The 13,360-nt window shown below is 36.8% G+C and overlaps 1 protein-coding gene across 6 annotated transcripts in view; it reads right to left on the bottom strand.

The window, feature by feature from the left end:
* Positions 1 to 13,360, bottom strand: part of LOC104085624 (probable pre-mRNA-splicing factor ATP-dependent RNA helicase DEAH9) — a 200,141-nt gene that overhangs the window by 2,333 nt on the left and 184,448 nt on the right. For all 6 annotated transcript variants that reach the window (XM_070186211.1, XM_070186212.1, XM_070186210.1 and 3 more), the window contains 14 exons: positions 8,209 to 8,278; positions 8,009 to 8,094; positions 7,324 to 7,384; positions 7,009 to 7,104; positions 6,573 to 6,672; positions 6,375 to 6,421; positions 6,209 to 6,292; positions 6,055 to 6,108; positions 5,389 to 5,489; positions 4,940 to 5,030; positions 3,613 to 3,777; positions 1,149 to 1,238; positions 988 to 1,059; positions 102 to 200 (listed from right to left, as the gene is read on the bottom strand). In XM_070186211.1, coding sequence (XP_070042312.1) covers positions 102 to 200; positions 988 to 1,059; positions 1,149 to 1,238; positions 3,613 to 3,777; positions 4,940 to 5,030; positions 5,389 to 5,489; positions 6,055 to 6,108; positions 6,209 to 6,292; positions 6,375 to 6,421; positions 6,573 to 6,672; positions 7,009 to 7,104; positions 7,324 to 7,384; positions 8,009 to 8,094; positions 8,209 to 8,278 — 1,216 coding nt within the window. The remainder of the gene's footprint in view (positions 1 to 101; positions 201 to 987; positions 1,060 to 1,148; positions 1,239 to 3,612; positions 3,778 to 4,939; positions 5,031 to 5,388; positions 5,490 to 6,054; positions 6,109 to 6,208; positions 6,293 to 6,374; positions 6,422 to 6,572; positions 6,673 to 7,008; positions 7,105 to 7,323; positions 7,385 to 8,008; positions 8,095 to 8,208; positions 8,279 to 13,360) is intronic.

The raw sequence follows: 13,360 nt of genomic DNA, 5'->3' as shown, positions 1-13,360 counted from the left end.
TAGGTCACAAAACACTATTAACAAATATTTATTTTAAAAAAAAAGGGAGAGAACATTCAAATGCATCAAAAACCTGCGTTGAAAGCTGGATTCGGACTTACCATGGCATGATAGTTTACAAAATTCTTGTGACACCACTTCGAAGATTTATTAGATTGAATGAATCCTTTATACACATTTAAGAATGTGACATGGTCTCCCTGCAAAAGTACAGCAAAAGTGAACCGAGTGGAGAGTACTTGAGTACTTGTTTAGTCTTATACATGTGAATTCCAAAAAGAATGGCACATTTATATATTTCCTTAATAAAATTGTTATTATAGTCACACAAAAGTTATGACATGTTTAAGGCCACAAGTTTCAAAAATTTTATACTCACACAACTGTTATCACATATTTAAGACCACGTATTTCAGAATACTCCCGTTCTTTCTTAAATTGTGTGCTGAGTCAAACTACGACAAACTGATTGAAACAAACGGAGTAAATAACTAGAGACAAATAGCCAGTTATCCTAACTCCACTTGAGGATGAGATAGTCAGTTGGGATGAATCAAAAGAGAATGGATGCAAAATACAAAAATTGTGTTTTTACTTGGCGAAAATCCCAGGAAGGACGAACTTTTATTATTATTGCAACAAGAGGAAAATAAAAAACTAAAGGCGATAGCTAAGCAGGATAAAAGCAGAAAATAAAAAAATTAGCCTCTTCTGCAAACTAAATTCTAAAGTTTAATTAAGCCAATGATGTCTAAATGATCTGGCATGATCAAGTAAATATACGAAATCTTGTCAATGGGTTTTCAATTGAATTATATTAAACTTCCCTTTCAACTTCTTAACTGTTCAAATCGCAACTAAATATAAAGACAAACAATGTCACTCAAATGCAAGTTGCCGAAGGTGCACTTCATCATGTACTTCCAATATAATGCAAATAAATTGTTATTGAGGTGAACCTAGTAAGCAAAAAGAAAAAACCAAAACCTCGGCAGCTGCAAATCTCAACTTTGCTTCATCCAACTCCTTCTGTACTCCTCTAACAGGAATCCAAATAGACTGCAGAAATAATATGTTGAAATAATATGTTGGTCTAACAAAAGATAATTATTGCTAAATCAATTAGGGTCGGAAATGAGAGGATTCACCTGTATGGAGAGCGTAGCAGCAATGGTAATTATTTCCTCAGTACATCCTAACTCACAAGAAGCCAAGATCATTTTAGATATTAATGGGTCCTATACAAAAATACAGGTTTTAGAAACTGAGTGAATACGATTATTCCTAAATCCATGAATTGATTTAGACATGAATTGAAGAGTCACATTGCATAGTTGTAATGCAAAGAGACTTTCAGTAAAGCATCAAGCATCTAGTTAATCAACTTCCAATTGATCTCACACCTATGGCACTCAACAACCCAGAATGCATCAGTATAAGAGCTTTGTATCGTAGACAGCATAAGTTCTCTTGGTAGAAACTGGTATTTATTAGTTAAGATTTAGTCATTACAGAAGAAAAGGAACAATGCCCAGACTTTATCTTCCAGTTGCTATTGAGAACGATAGACTACAAAAAAAGGGAAAAAGAGTTCAGCGTTGCAGTTTAAGGAAGGCGCCTCAAGCCCTCAACCACAGCAGCTGGAAACAAATATTCATACTCTAAATATCTAACTACCTGCCCCAAAGCCTTTTACAAAATTGAATCTCGATTGGCTATCCAACAGGAGCTAAAGAATTCTCTCACTCTCTAAGTGTTTATCACGAGTCTATTTATTATTGTTAGAGATATGTATGTCCACATAGGAATATGTGTGAAATTCAGATAACTCTAGTTTTAGAGAACCCTGAATTTTTAGTATCGGAATGAAGTCAACCTCAATAAGAGTGGAGTGACTATAAATAATTTATATAGACGACCTCAACAAGTAAGGGCTTGAAGCATAGTAAATTGATTTGGTGGGTATTTTCAACGATTATAGTGAAATTAATGGAATAGAGAAAAGGCAACAAGAAGTTGCACTAACATCTAAGTTTACTCTTAATTACGGGGCATGGCTTGGGTTCACTCATATTGACAGATGAGATGAGACCTATGCAACTCGCCCTCCATATTTTACCTTGTCCCTTGCTATTTTGTTATATAATGGTGGTGTCTAATTTACTCTAGGTACCTGCTACCTTCCACCAACACAGTTAGAGGTCGTTTCATAGGATGCATTAGATAAAATAATGCATGCATTAGCTTTGTGTATTAATAATACATTGTTTGGTACACTTTTTGACCTTATGCATTAATTATGCAAGCATTAGTTATACACCATATTTGGTATTATCCTAATGTATAACTAATGCATAGGAAACCATGGTATTAACAATGCAATGGGTTTTAATGCATGCATTAGCTTAATTAAAGACAAAATTGCCCTTCAAAATTTATGCTTGACTAAAATATGCTATTATATTAATGCAAGTTTGATACTTAAATTGCTCACGCTATTTATATCTATACTCTGCCAATTTCTTCATTGTAAATTTATAAATATGTACTCTACTACTACGTACTGAAATGCACTTGTAATCAACTCATTTCCCTATTATTTTTTTAATTCAAACTTTCTATGCCTAATAATCCAAGAAAGTGGGGAATAAAATTATATCCCTAGTAGATAAATAAATACAACAACAACAACCCAGTATAATCCCACTAGTGAGGTATGGGGAGGGTAATGTGTACGCAGACCTTACCCCTACCCTGGAGTAGAGAGGTTGTTTCTGATAGACCCTCAGCTCCCTCCCTCCAAGAACTCCCCACCTTGCTCTTGGGGTGACTCGAACTCACAACCTCTTGGTTGGAAGTGAAGGTTGCTCATCACTAGAGCAACCTCCTCTTGTCTAAATAAATACTTAGTATATTTCATTTTTTATAGATAAATATTCAGTTCTATACTACAATATAGGTAGACAAATCAAATAATTTGTTTTAAACCTTTTCATATAAAAACATTGCTCAACATATGTTTCTTTTAAAAAGACATGGACTGGTTATGAGGGTATTTTTGTAAACAAACAATTCTTTTAGAAATTGTGCATGCTTTAATACATCAAACCAAACAATGGATAAGAAATATGTCAGCATAACTAATGCCAACATTACTAATACACCCTATTCAGCATTATTTTTATGCACCCTACCAAACAACCCCTTATAGGGATAACTTTGCACACTTAAGACTTTAGGCAAATAGGAAAAAGTCAACTAGCATTCTTTTGCCTTTGTTGGGATTTGAACCCAGGTCTCCTATGGCTTCATCTCATTTTATTGACTTGCTAGGCCACATCACAAGTTACTTTTAACAATGCATAAATATTCCTTGCTCATTATTCTTGTATGATTTTTTTTTTTTAATCCTTTTATTGGAGAATGGGGGGAAGATGGGGTAGTGTTTGGGGAGAAGTGTCATAAAAAGCTAATAGAATTGTTAATTTGACGGGAAGAATCCAACTTGCAAGTCATATTACTAGAGCTGAAAAAAGGTTTCCACTGAACAGCAAATAAGAAACATGTTACGAAATTTAATGGTGCATATGAGATGGCCGATTAGAAACATACCAGTGGAAACTCTGCAACCTGGAATCCAGTAGGTGAAGTAAGTTTGGCATCGTCATCTAATACTCCAAGTGAATACAGTATTTCAAGTGCTCTTATCATCGCTTCAGGAGATGGAGATGCTGGCCAATCAAAACCCAAGATATTATCGATGCCTAAGGCCTTCAACTGGGACATTGAAAAGAAACAGTATTAACTAATATCCAACACATTTCTTGACAGGCTGAAATAATACGATGAGACTCGGATTAGATTTGACTCCACAAAGGAAAAGAAAAGATAAAAATCATAGCAAAGGCAACATAATAATTCCTCTCGACATATCTACTTAGAAAAGAGAAAGTTGAGTAGTTGATGGAAAAGATTTACTAGAATTTAAAGATGCAACGGTTAGGGGTAGGATTGATCAACCAGAGGAATCTTTTCCATATTTCAATTTTCATAGCAGAGATTACAAATATGACACCCTCTAAAATAAACCATTTAATGTGTCACTAAATCCAGCATCTCTTTTCAAGCTATTAGTTTTGCCTGGATGCATCTAAAGTTTACATCAACAGTAGAACTTACCCTTACATAACGAAAAGATTTTCTCTTGACTGAATATTACCCCCAATTGAATAATAGAAGCTTCATGAATGCAAACTTTGGTGGTCTTACAGAAAATAAATCATAAAAGGAAATTTCGGCATTCATAAACCAACTATTTTATTTGCTTCCTAGAAGTCAAATGTTGAGTTAGATCAAATTACGGACAAAGACGATTATAAACAAGGAGGTCACAACAAAGAAAAGGAAGAAAGAATAGAAAATACTTGATATCGTTGAGCGTAAAAGCTTTTGCACATTGGGAAAATCTACGTGTAGTGGTCTCATTTCCTCCCAATCTTTCATTTTTGTGGGAAGATTGAGAAGAATGAGGGAAATAATGCTTAGTTCCTAAATAATAACACATCAAGCATAAAAAAGAAAAGACACATAACACATGTAATTTTCCCTAGGACTTTGGTTTAGTAGTAAGAGAACATGATGTGTAGGTTAGGTGCACTTCAGGCCTCAGGGGTTCAAACTGTCGCAGACAAAATCCTGGTATTTAAGTGGAGGAGGGTAAAAAGGCGGGTCCATTATCCATCGAGTTTCAAATCGAGCACCGTTCCTCGGGGATTTCTCGGTTATCAAAAAAAAAAAAAACCAGGCATGAAATTTTTCCCGGACAGACGATCTACCCGGCCTCCCTAATAAGGTCATATTTACAGCTCCATGCCTCGGGGAAAAAAGTCATAATGAAAAAGCACGGCATTAGCATCTTCATGGTTCAAGAAAGGCATACCTGGATGACACAGGAAACAAGGTTTGATCTCTGTATCTCGGGTATTCCCACAACAGGCATCTCACTGGCAAAATAATCTTCTGTGTAGAGCCTGAACAGAAAAATAGAAGAGTCAGCAATTATATTTCTTAAATGGAAAGGTAATTATAAGTATCCCAGGACTAGAGACAAATTAAGAATCCTCTACTTCCTTGTTAAACATAGTCATTTAAAAACATAATTAATGACATGAATAAGGTGATTTCATTCACCAACTAAGATGTATGATAGAAAAAAAAAAGTAAGGTGCCAATTCATTAATTCATATAAAATGTGCTATAAATTAGTACTTGCTCTGTATCAAATCGAAACTTCATGGTTTGAATTAACAATATAAGGAAATGATATGTATCCTTCCATGGTGATTCTACGAGTAAGTTTCATATTATTATATGTGGTAAGGCACCTACCTAAAACACTTCCCCGGTCGAACTCTTCCAGCTCTACCAGCCCTTTGCCGAGCAGATGCCTTTGATATGGGTGCCACTACCAAATTCTCAATATCTGAAATCTGATGTAAAGCATATCCAAAATGAAAACGCGATATCAGGCAAGACATGCATATATTGCATTATCTTTTGGTTTGTGTTAATTTGAATTCTTTATGCACTAATTACCAGAAACTGAAGCACCAGAATTGAGGAAAGCTCAATACAAAAAAATAGATATAGTTTTCCTCGGAAGAAGTTAAGAGTCCAACATATAAAAAAAATGATGCTTTATAGTGACAGATTAAATTATCTTCCATGTTTGCTCATAAAAGCATGTTTAGAGAATCAATCCAGTTAGGAGCAAAGTGATCAACAGGAAGAATGAGGGGGCTTAGGGAAAATTCAAGCTTACACAAAACAAACTTCAGGAGTAATGATGTGGAAACAGGTAATGCATGTAAAATATGACAATACTGATTCTTGGCGCACAAAGCCAGATAAAGACTTGGAAAATTGCTACTAAATGAGGCCCAAAACCGACGTGTGTGCAGAAATTAACCAAAATAGCAGCAATGTCATCAACCACAAAAGGCTGATCAGAAAGCATGGAAAAAGAGTTGAGTCAAACAGAGAGAAACAAAGTACCGGGTTGTAGAAGCGTTGTTTTGAGAACCCGCTATCAACAACATAGACAATACCCTGAAGGCAGAAAGAAAAATTCCAGCTCAGGAATGTGACGAAAACAAACCTATCAACATGTATGCCTCACAGATTTGACGCCGAGGTTTCAGATTTATACCTCTAAAGTCAATGACGTCTCAGCAATATTCGTTGAAAATATCACTTTTCTCTTTCCTCTAGGAGTAGGGGAAAACACAAGATCCTGTAAATCAAGAAAAAACAGAACTATTTGGTTAAAAGTTCAACAAATCTTAACCTAAAAACTGCATGATGCATTACCCCACCTGATCTGCTCGAGGAAGTCCCGAGTATAGTGGCACAGCAACCAGTCCTGCAAGAAAAGTGAATCAAGAAAATTGCTATGTATCCTTTTTTTTTCCTTTGCTTTGAGGAAAGGCACTGTATTTCTCTACAACCACTTTTCTATAATTTGTTAGCAATACTATTAACACTCAGCAATAGCTAAGGGAATTATTCAGTACCTTGCTTCCCACTACTTTGGGCTTCTTCGGTGAGCAACTGTATTGCAGCATCAATATCATCTTGACCAGTGAGAAACACCAAGATATCTCCCGTCCGCTCCTACAAGTCAAAGAAGAGACAAATCTAGGAAAGTAATCCTGATGAAATCAAAGAAAAGACAGCAGAAATTTTGAGACATCACGAATTTCAATCATTGTCTCATTCAAAGACATCTACTCCAGGAAGCCACATGGAACACATTGTGGACTAATGAAACAGGATCATGAAGCATAATACTCAACTGTGTTTCTGCCCCAAAAATTGTCTTAGGCCAACCCCCTCAACTTAAATGGGTTGTTGGAAATTTATTTACCATGCGCTTGCAAATTTGTCTCAAATTTACATTTGAGCATGATGTGGCCAAACTAATCAAAGAAGTCATGCTCTAGTGTGTACCTGGTCATGGATCGACAACACTGTTGAAACAACGGCCCGAACGTAATCAGAAACAGGATCATCAACATAGAATATCTCCACATTAAATCCCCTACCCTGGAAGATCACAGTGTAAAGATGATACTTCAGTAATGTTGCAAATCAACCAAAGAAAATCCCAGACGAAATCCGCTGCCTAGATGTTTCACAGAATACGTAAAGATTCTATAGTCATGTTGTAACTCAATTAAGAGGTCTAGTCAATCAACTTTATTGATTTTTGGCTGTGCAGAGAAAGCAGATTGCAAAGAGTAATTGTATGGCAAATCCATATACCTCAACTGACAGAATAGCAGGTTCTCTTATTGGTCCTTGCTCCTGATCTCGTCGTCTTTTGCTAATATTTTGTCACATATAAAAGTTTTAGTGCACACTAAACCTAGATACTAAAAGAAGATAGGTGGCTGTTTATGAAAACACAATTACTGATTTTTGGAACGAAAGAATATGATGCTGAAGGAAATTATGATGTATAGAAAAGGATCAAATGCTGCTAGAAAGTTGAAGCATAAATTAACAAGTGTTACTCAGAAGAGCGTAGGAATAATAGGTTTCTTACTTCATGATATTGAAGTGTCAAATGTATCAAACTAAGAATTATGAAATTAACATTCCTTTAAGCAGTTCAACTAATCTACCACATGCTTCTTCAAAAGTCAATTCTATCTTTATCATAGAGTTCCTGTCTTCGTTCTCAATAGCATGGATAAGATCCTACGTAAGCACACAGACAGAGGCAGGAAACATCATTCACTAATTTACCAACTAACTAGCACTATGAAGTTTCATATATCTTAAAGTGGAGATATATGAAAGAAAGATAGCAAAGAGAAATCAGCTGTAGGGATTGTCTTCTCAACTGAAATTGCATCAACAGATAGCAGGCAGGAGATTTGGACTTTTGACTTTTGAGTATAGAATTATAAAGCTTCAGTAAACACTCATCACAAGAATAACAAACCTGGTATTAAAGAAAGCAGCCATTGATTTTGCTTCAATCGTAGCCGATGATATTATAATATGTAGCTCAGGACGACGCCTTTGAATCTAAATTTTGTGGAAGCCACAGGAAACAAAACATTTTAAGAGAGAAGAAATAAACTAAGTGCACTCAAACGATAAGATAATACGATAACCAGTCTAGAGTACTTGGTGATCAACCTTTTTCAGTAGTCCCAATAAGATATCCGTCGAGAGAGACCTTTCGTGGGCTTCATCCACCATTATCACACTGTATGATTAAACAGACAAATCAGGGTATACGATTTCCTCCTTCCAGTAGGCATTTTCAATATCTATTTGAAATAGAAAGTGGATTAATTTCATAAGCCTCCTAAGTCTGGGAAAAATCAGGGTACTTCAGAATTAAGGGAGCCTTCAAAAGCAGATGAGCAAATTTTTCTTTATATTTCTTTGTCAATTTATATTCTTCAACCAATTTTACCAGCTCAAGTTTTGAAGAAATGCTAGCTCAGAGTTCAATGTTGTCAAAGGAAATGGGAATAATAAAGCGCAAAGTGTCTACTGGAACTTTAAGCGCAGCCCATTAAAATATAAGCATTGCAAAAAAGACGCAGGAAAAAAAATATATATATACACAAAAAAAACATGTAATGCAAAAAAAATAATTAAAAAACAAACAAGAATCATATGGACTAAGAAATTGAAATTTTTGCAATCGGGTGAGACATGTTGTCTGACATTTTGCCCCCGAGACTTTGGGATAGTGATAAGAGCGCAACACATGATGTGTGGTAAAGCGAACGCCAAGATTTCGAACCCTGCCACAGATAAAACCCCTAGTATTTAAGTGGTGAAGGGTAAGGGGGTGAACCCATTATCCACCAAGTTTCGAACCGTGCGCAACTGGCCCTCGGGGATTTCTCAGTTTTTAAAAAAATCATTTGGAATTTATGATTTCGTAGTAAGAATGCGATTTTAAGTTGTTACAAAATAATGACCAATTTTCTTATATTAAATTTCTAATCACTAACGTTGTCATCCATTATGCTTCCTCCACAATTAATATATGTCAGCTATATTACTGGTTAAGTATTTCCCTTTTCAACATAGCACCTGCGAGCACTCAAGCAGAAATTTTAGAGCCTTCGTTTCTGAAATAATGTGTTAAATAAGCGAGACGAACACCCAACCAGCACTGCACCTAACTTCAGGTGTTAACCATGCTTCAGGTAGACCTCTAATAACATTATTCCTACTTGTGGTATCAATTCATTTTGCAAATTATAGGTCTAAAGCTAGACATAACTATAAAATACCCAAAATTCACATAGGTGTGGGGGGAACCACCAACGAAATAAAATAGATAATGAAGCAATTGTAAAGTTAAAAGCCTAGTGCTATAGATAAAGAGAGCAAAATTTCATTACTCTGAATCGAGCATTATCCATCGAAGTGAAAAGATGGATGATCTTCAAATATTGGCCGATCTCATCCTGAGCTTTATGGAACTGGTTGATAATGTTCCATCCCATAGCCAACAGATAAAGATAGCTTCCTATCCTGACAAATGTTTACTAACATGTAAGACCTCCTCAATGCGTCTTCAAGTTGTTCTAATGGCTCTTGAGTTTCGGAATACTTGTTAAGTTCTGCAATTTGTAGTTGCTCCAATAAATTACCGATTAACTTGAGATGTTGCGCGAGTTGCCTGCAATTCTTTTTATGCATCCAAGCTGTGTTTGCAGCTTTTACAATCGTCTTAATGGATTAAGGCCAAAAAGCTCCCTTATGATCTCCCACAAACCCATCCTCAATCTTATATTATTCCCTCTACGTCTGTACCCATTTACTTTCAAGTTGCAACTATATCCCCGTATCAATGTAATGACCACAATATGATCAACGGCTCGCCCGAAACTTTAATATAATAAACTAACCAATAAGTTTCTCTAGGTTGATCTTTTCCTTCTCTTGGACAAGTTGACCTTTAAATTATCATGTGCTTGCACAAGTCAACATACAGTCAGCTGATTCAGACACCGTATTAAAAAGTAGACAAGAAATAGCTACTCAACCTGCATGTCCGCTCAAGAGCATGTAAGCTTAAAAATCGGTCAACGAGATCTCAAAGATAGTCAACACCCCAATGGACCTCTCACTTTCGTTTTTGACAAAGAAACAGTTTTCAAGTTGATCCCGTTGTCCCAATTTATGTTGTATATTTTCTTTTTTAATCTGTCTAAAAAATAATATCATGTTTCTTCTTAAGCTACATGCCAGTGGCCACATAAACTGGGGTTGATGAGTAATTGAATTTTATGTTGAAACTTGAAAATTGTTTCTTTGTCAAAAACGAAAGTGACAAGTCCAATGGGTTGTTGACTATCTTTGAGATCTCGTTGACCGATTTTTAAGCTTACATGCTCTTGAGCGGACATGCGGGCTGAGTAGCTATTTCTCATCCACATTTTAATACGGTGTCTGAATAAACTGACTACACGCTAACTTGTGCAAGCACGGGATAATGTAGAGATTAACTTGTCCAATAGAAGGAAAAGATCAACCTAGAAAAACTCGGTGGTTAGTTTATTATATTAAAGTTTTGAACGAGTCGTTGATCGTATTGTGGTCATTACATTGATACAAGGATGTAGTTATAATCGACTTGAAAGTAATACAGGATTGAGGATGGGTTCGTGGGAAAACATCAAGTGAAACTAATTGGGATAATTGTAAAAGCTGCAAATACAGCTCGGATGCAGAAAAAGAATTGCAGGCACCTCGCGCAGCATCTCAAGTTAATCGGCAATTTAATGGAGCAGCTACAAATTGTAGAACTTAAGAAGTATCCCGAACTTGAGAGCCATTAGAACAACTTGAAGACGCATTGAGGAGGTCTTACATGTTGGTGAATAGTTGTCAGGATAGGAGCTATCTTTATCTATTGACTATGGGATGGAACATTGTCAACCAGTTCCATAAAGCCTAGGATGAGATCGGCCAACATTTGAAGATCATCCCTCTTTTCATTCATGTGGATAATGCTCGATTCAGAGTAATGAAACTTTGCACTTTATCTATAGCGCTAGACTTTTAGCTTTACAATTGCTTCATTATCTATTTTATTTCATTGGCGATTCCCCCCCACCTATGTGTTTGTTATATGATCTATGATTTAGATGATCAATCTCTAAGTTACTCGGACACGAGTGCGGGTAGGGCTGTGCATTTGGATCGAATATCCGATAATTTGAACCGATCCACTCTATTCGGATTTTCGGATCGAATATGGGTTAGGTTTTTTAAAAGTTCGGATATCCGAATCGGATTCGGATTGGTATAATTTTAATCCAATCCGACCCGAAATCCGAATTATACGGACATGTATAAATATTAGACTTACATTTTAGGGTTAAGTCTTCTAATTTCATCTGCCTCTCTTCGGATTCTTCTTTTTTTAGTTTATATCGAAGTCTCTCTCTAACCTCTCTTCAGATTGCTTTGTCCGCGTCTCTCAAGTCTTACCTCTATGTTTCTCATTCTCATTCTCTCCTTCCTATGGACGGACAACGATGTCTCTCCCTTATTAGACATTTGTTTGGAATTTCAGTTTATTTTATTTTGCTATGAAACTTTGTTGTCTACTGCTATGAAAGACATTTGTTGCCTTTCAATTTAATAGAATGGTGAATGGTAGCCTTAAATAGATTGTTAGTAGCCTTAATAAGGCGTACAATCAGTTATGATGGATGATAACACAATCTATTTTAGGGTGGGTTTTAAATCGTATGACATTACAAGAGATGAATCAAGAGCAGAGACTTGGTATAACTGGACAGCGCGAGGGCACAACTTGATCAGAAGAACGTTTTTCAGTCAAAACATGATGGAATGGCTATGCTATGCCATTAGTGAAGCATCAAAAGTAAAGGGAAACTCAGTTAGAAGATGGAAGTTACAAGACCACTTTACAGAATTCTTTTGCTCGAGGAACTACAACAAGCATGGACGATATATTAGTATCATTAGCTTGCAAGGCAAGGCTAGAAACAAGAGAAGATCAACCATTATTATCCCAGAAATGGCATTTAATACGGGTTGGACAAACATTGCAGTTAAGATCTCAAATTTCATTAAATGCAAGACCCAGAAGGCAGTTACAGTTACACCCAGAAATACAGAAGAAGATCTTCCCTATTCAGAAACAATCAGGAGAAATAAATGGACTACTAGAGAAATGAATGAAGCCTTTGTTCAGGAAAAAGATGGTATCATCAGCATCTCAGGTGAACCCAACTCTTCCCAAAACGAACTTCACTCCAGGAGTGTGATAGGTTGCCTTCCAGCGGAGATCTCTGACATTCCCACTCTCTCAGATATTCGTCGATGGGCTAGTAGCACATGGAAGCAGACACACGGAGTCAACATCTATGAAATGGGTCAAAATCGTTTCCTCTTCGAATTCTTGTCGAAGATAACTGCAGAACACATTCTCAAAGGGGTCTGGCAGTGGAAACGTCACAAATTTTCTCTTCAATGGTGGTCACCGACAGCGAGCTCTATCTCAAAAACCCAGGACCTTGATCAGGTTTGGATCAGACTAGTTGGACTCCCTCTACACCTATGGTCCCAAAAAGTATTCAAAGAAGTTGACAATTATTGTGGAGGTTGGGTGCAAACCCAAAGGTGGTTGATGTGGAGAGCGAAGGGATCATCTTTACGATTCAAATATGGTGTGAAGCTCCGGTAAGGTTCAGCTCCGGCAGTGGAAACAAGGTCTTTAACCAGCAGACAATAAAGCAGGGGGAGGGGCTCAAGATCTCAGTGAAGGGACAGGGTATGTGGGCTGTTCTAGGGATGTACAACCTACATCTATATTTATAAAAGACTCACGTGTGCTGTCACGTGAGAAGGCAAGACTCTTAAGTGACCCTTTAAATCCAAGCCCTAAGGAAGCATTTAAAAAACCTTTGGGCCCAGATCTTTTGGAGGCCAAGCTGTTAAAGGGTTTCTATACAGATCTCAGACCCGATCCACTATCTGCAGAAATAGACGCAATCTCTCCATCTTCTTCAATCGTCCTACATGTGACAACCCACGAAATACATCCAAACCTGGAGGACTCAACATCAGAAGAAGAGAGAAGCACAGTAACCCAACTTAATCCAAGCAACGCAGAAGATACCATGGCTGTCACCAAGGAGATAGAAAATTCCTCAACAGAAATGCAAGCAACCAACAACACGCAGATTATTGAAGCAAGTGAAGACGCAAATTGGACAATCGAAGAGGCAGAACCACTGAATATGCAAAGAAGAGAAGGACCCAGGTTTCGACACTCCACTCTGGG

Source organism: Nicotiana tomentosiformis, chromosome 9 (assembly GCF_000390325.3).
Source record: "Nicotiana tomentosiformis chromosome 9, ASM39032v3, whole genome shotgun sequence".
Classification (NCBI taxonomy): Eukaryota; Viridiplantae; Streptophyta; class Magnoliopsida; order Solanales; family Solanaceae; genus Nicotiana; species Nicotiana tomentosiformis.
This window is presented reverse-complemented; position numbering and strand designations above follow the sequence as displayed.